Raw genomic sequence first — 5,722 nt, 5'->3', positions numbered from 1 at the left:
AATTAGTTAAAATTATTTTATTATATTTTATCTTAGAAAATTGATTTTGATTTTGATAATTTTAAAATTTTAAAGAATTTGTACGTAACAAACCTAATTTATCTGTTTGTGAATGTTCCCACACTCACCTATTAAAAGACGTCCACAAAAGAGAAGTCTCTACATCATTCTTTTTTGGTAGTAGGTCTCTGCATTTTTATAAGACATATTTTGTTCTCCATTTTCAAATACCAGCTTTCATACCATTTGTAATGGTCCAACCCGCCTGCATGTGGACATTGTTTACTTTGACATCTCGTACTTTTATTCTTGACGGTAGAGAGGGCAAAATTTTTCACACTCAGCCACATGTTTTTGTTCTCCTAAAGCATGAAAAAATTGAGTGTGAAAAATTTTTCACACTCAGCATATGGATTCCTAAAGCATGAAAAAATTGAGGACATTTTGTTCTCCTCTCTAATCAATATGACTTTATATTCCACCTCTTAATAATGTCTGACATCCTCATTAACACATTGATTCGAGTATGGACTTTGATACTATATGTAACACTCCAACTTTAATATTTGTCTTTTTTTTTAATCTTTTTTTATATAATTTTACTAAATTTGTAATTTAGTCCTTATATTTTTTTTAATTAGATCCTTATACTATTTTTAATTTTGTAATTAAGTACTTTTTGTGTTAAAAACGTTAAAATTAATGGAATATTCTTTCTAAAATTATTGTAGTCAAAGATTGAATTAAGTTCTTAAAGGTAGATACCTTTAATTTGCAGAAAAATATTCAATTAACTCTAATATTCTTTATAATAGTAATGAACAATCAGCACAGAGACTCTATTAAATAAAAAACTCTAATTGCATATTTAAAAAATGATAAGAACCAAAAAATAATTAAACCACTGCAATAATCATCCTTTACTTCATGTCTCGCCTGTCTATGCATTATATTGGAAATTATAGTATATTATATTGTTTATACATTAACTATGAAATTAAGTACTTTACTAGTATTTCTACATTGGTGCAGTTGTAATCCCCCTCCCCCTTCCTTTTGTGTGTTTAACCTTTCTTTTCAATGTTATACTTTTTTCTAGGCTCTTTCCACTGATTCTCTAATGGCTGATGTGTCTAGTATGACATCAACACTTTTGGGCAATCTACAAACAAAATATTTTCAAGACATTGCTCTGGTATTTGGTCTTCAGGATGAATTGGAGAAACTTCAAAGATTAATGGGAGTCCTCTCTTCCTTTCTCTTTGATAGCGAGAACAAGCATGCAGATTATATGTGGTGGAGGGAAGTCAGAAAGGCACTTGATGATGCTAGACTCATTTTTGAGGAAATAGAGTATGAAGCAAAACGTAATGCAGTGGACAAAATGCATGGAAGCATCCACACGAAGATATTCCAATTCTTCTCATGCTTTAGGAATCCATATGCATTTCGCATCAAGATAGCCAACAGAATCCAAGATATAATGCAGAAGATAGATGAGCTAATATCACAAGGAAGAGAGAGGGGAATAATTGAACATGTCAACCCTCCAACTCGGGAGCTCACACCGGCAAAAAGTCTTTATACATGGGACCGATTTAAGCATGTTGTTGGTAGACTTGAAGAGAAAGAGAAGATTATAAAGTTATTAATGAGACAACAATCACATGCTAATAACATTGATATGATATCGATTGTTGGGATTGGAGGTTTGGGAAAGACTACACTTGCTCAAATGATTTATAATGATGATAGAGTGAAGGAGCAATTTAATATGTTAATGTGGGTGTGTGTGTCTAATGATTTTCATTTAAAGAGGTTGATACGAAGAATTATTGATGCTGCCTCAATTTATCCTGAAGGGGAAACTATGGAATATATGGTATCGCTTCTCAATGAAATGTTACATGGTAGGAGATTCTTACTGGTGCTAGACGATATTTGGAATGAAGACCGCAGCAAATGGGCTGCATTGAAAAGTTGCTTATTGAAGGCAGGTAGTGACGCAAAATCAGAAGGCAGCAAAATTATAGTGACAACTCGTAGCAAGGATGTTGCTTCTATTGCTGGGAATGGTCATATAATCGAGTTACAACCACTTTCTGAGGATGAATGTTGGAAAGTGTTTGCAAACTTTGCATTCAAAGAAGAGAATGAAGAAGAAAAGTATCCATGGCTCAAGCAAATTGGGAAAGAAATTGTTGAAAAATGCAAAGGATTGCCCCTCGCTGCAAAAGTTTTAGGTTCCTTCCTATACGATATCCGTGATGAAATGATGTGGCAAGAAATAAAAGATGCAGATATCTGGAATCTAGAGGAATATAGCTTGTTGTCAGCATTGAAATTGAGCTATAATCACTTGTCACCAATATTAAAGCAATGTTTTTCATATTGCTCTTGTTTTCCAATGGGTTATGAATACAGTGTTACTGATTTGATTATGTTTTGGATGGCACATGGACTTCTCCAACCCACTCGTGAAGGGCAAGATGAAGAAGATATTGGAACCTTGTATATTATGGATCTTATTTCAGCATCTTTGCTTCAAATCGAACGTCCTCCTTTTTACGACTTCCTTCCTTTAGACAATCCAATGCTGTATGAGACATTCAAAATGCATGGTGTTTTACATGATTTTGCAAAATTAACAATGAAAGAGTTAGATGAGACTAGAACCATTGTATTACCATGGCTACAAGAAGAACGGGGATGGGAATGGGAATGGGAATGGGCATCCAAGAAATTCAACTCTGTAAAGGTGTTGCACTTACAACATATGGAATTGAAGTTTTTGCCTGATGATTACTTTGCCAATATGAAGCTTTTAAGATACCTCAATCTTCGAGATTGTATTTTGGAGAAACTCCCAAATTCTATTTGCAAGTTGCAAAATCTACAGTTTTTGAATCTTCATCGTTGTTACAAGTTACAAGAGCTTCCCAAAAATATGGAAAATCTCATCAGCCTTCAAGTTTTGTTTTTGACTGTCAATGCTATAAATTTGTCCTCTCTGAATATAGGGCGCTTCCAACAACTTAAGACCTTATTTCTTTTGGATTGTGTGAATCTATTGTCCCTACCGGCTGCTATCGGTTGCTTGAGTACTTTAAGGAAGCTAATGATTCATGGGTGTGATGAGCTGATGAATTTTGAGGATGAAGATGAAGAAGAAAAGCAACATGTAGAAGATCATTATTTAAACCTTAAAGTACTTGAGATTGTTGGATCACACAAGTTGGAAGCATTACCTAATTGGCTTAAAAGAGCTGGCAAATTAGAAAGTTTGAGGATAGCGGGTACAAGGATAAAATCATTTCCAGAATGGTTTCCAATCTCCTCCTCTCTTGAGAGACTATATATCTATTCTTGTCCAAAATTGTCATCTCTCCCCATGGCCATGGATCGACTTCATCGTCTGCAACATTTAGAAATTGTTGATTGTCCCAAATTGTGGGCAAGGTACAACAAGCGTACAGGTCCAGATGTGAACAAAATTAATCATGTCCCACATTGCAAGGTAAGTCAAATATATCCATATTCAATAATTTAGCATGAAAAATATTAGAAATTTAATCGCTATTAAATTTATAATTTGTATAAGCTAAGCATCAACTAAAGTCAGTATCTATAAATAACACTGTTAACAAGTGAATCTTTTGTTTGGACAGTGGAGTCTTGTTTGTTGTCAATGATTTCTACTTGAAGTTCAAGTTTTGTTTCAATCATTAGTATACCCTTTGAAAATTTGTTTTTGGTGTACCTTTTGAATGTTTATATTTCAGGTTGATTATTATTATTGAACAAAGATTTAAGGCCAGGGAAGCCGGTTAAGAGGACATGAAGGTTGAGAAAGACAATGAAGGTGTACCTATGTCATCTTAAGAATTTGGTTATTTGGTTCTACTTTGTTTTATTTTGTGTTGTCCCCGTTCTGATTGCTCTGTAGCCTTTGTTTGGTAGATGATGTTTTTAGCTATTACTTTAGTCTGTGTCCATGCTTCTGTTGCTTTTGTCTGTCAAAACTCAAAACTAAAATAAAGCTATGTTTTTAGCTATTAGAGTTTCTTGAGTTTTGGGGTGTGAACTAGGTTTGGGTCTGTTTGGGTTTGAATTTTTGGATTAGTGTTTGTATTTGCCTATGATCATAGTAAAATTTCACTATTATCATGATAAAGACTGGATATAAGTTTCATTGTACTTTGAGGTTGAACTAGGATATATGTTGGTATTATCTTTCCCTCCTCCTTTTCTTATGAAAATTACAGAAGACTTAGAGAAACGAGGGTTGAATCTATGACCTTCTTTTACTTTAATAAACTAATTCTTTGTTTCACAACTTGAACTTGATTTCTGTTTGTATTGTGCAGCGAAAAATTTAAGAGACAATTTGATTTTGTCTTACAATTATCAGAAAACAGAACATAGAAAGAGAGGAGAAAGTTGACACAGTCATAGATCTTGGTTCAGTTGCCTTGTGCAATGCAACCTACATCAAGTCTCTACTACAATAGTGATAGAATTTTCACTATATTTAAAGTATTACATACACCAAATTTCTAGGATTCACACAATCCTATTAAGATTCACAAGTTTCTTCCTAAACTTGACTTGGTTATGCTAATATCTGACTCTTTACTTGACACAAGACAGAAAATTACAACCAAAGCAAATCAAAATCCACTCTAGACTTTTCTCTCAAGTGTTTCACTCAACCTTTTTTCACTCTTAGGCTTTTTCTCAATACCTCTCTTTCAGCCTTTTAACTCTCAAAGATAATACAAAAAGATATACATTGAAACTGAGATACAAAACTGTAAAACATGAAGGAGATTAATGCATTAACAGTCTCTGTTGCTATAAATTGAATCGGATTCAGCTAATTTTGATTAAGTTCTTCATCTTGGTGGAATGCTTCTTTAACTTAGAAAACACCGTCCAAAAATGTTGAACTCTTCTCAGGGAAGCTCTCAAAACAAAACCCAGATGATTTTCTCTCCTTGTCTTCTGAAAACAAAATTTTTTTCTTTTTGTACCTCTTACCAAGTTGCTGTTTGGATTTCTTTCTATGTCAATTCTTTGAACCCCGAGCTTCTTTTGCTTGTCATCTCACTTTCTTCATTTAACCCTTAAATTAGGGATTTTAAAGCAGGTTCTTTTGCTTGACAGAAGACCTAGATCAGCAAAGAAAAATTCTTCAATGATAAATCTAAATTCGAACCCTTGAGTTTGTGCTTTGTCCCCAAGAAATAATTTGAGCCTTTGATTCACAGCAGTGATTATTAGAAATCACTTTTTTCATTTATCCCAAATTGGCATTGCAAAGATTTGAAGAAAGAGTGAAGAAAATAAATTGCATGCAAATGAAAATAAATTACATTTATTCTCTGACTTAGGCTTTGATTAGGGTGATTAGACATTTGCTTTTGGGATTTATCTTTCTCTTTTTTTCTTCTCTGGTGAATGAACCAGGAAAAAACTTTCTCTCTTTCTTCATGAGTCTGATCGAAGTAATGTGAACCATGGCTTCAACTTGGATGGAGAACTTGGGCTTAGATTAACTACTTTCTATTCAGCCCAAGTGACTTCGTCACATTTTATTTGGGCTTAGCTTGTAAATTTTGCATACTGTAGCAAATTCTGTTTTTTCTTTGTTTCATTTGTTTGGACTGCTGCTATTTCAAACACAATCAAAACTAATTGGATATTTAACCCAATAAATTAA

General features: G+C 33.5%; 1 protein-coding gene across 1 annotated transcript; it reads left to right on the top strand.

Annotated features, from left to right (window-relative positions):
- On the top strand, positions 1,121-3,800 carry LOC107626651 (putative disease resistance protein RGA1). The gene is made up of 2 exons (XM_016329545.1): positions 1,121-3,517; positions 3,783-3,800. Exons 1-2 carry the CDS (start codon positions 1,121-1,123, stop codon positions 3,798-3,800), a joined length of 2,415 nt encoding a protein of 804 aa, XP_016185031.1.

This window comes from Arachis ipaensis, chromosome B02, assembly GCF_000816755.2.
Source record: "Arachis ipaensis cultivar K30076 chromosome B02, Araip1.1, whole genome shotgun sequence".
Classification (NCBI taxonomy): Eukaryota; Viridiplantae; Streptophyta; class Magnoliopsida; order Fabales; family Fabaceae; genus Arachis; species Arachis ipaensis.
This window is presented reverse-complemented; position numbering and strand designations above follow the sequence as displayed.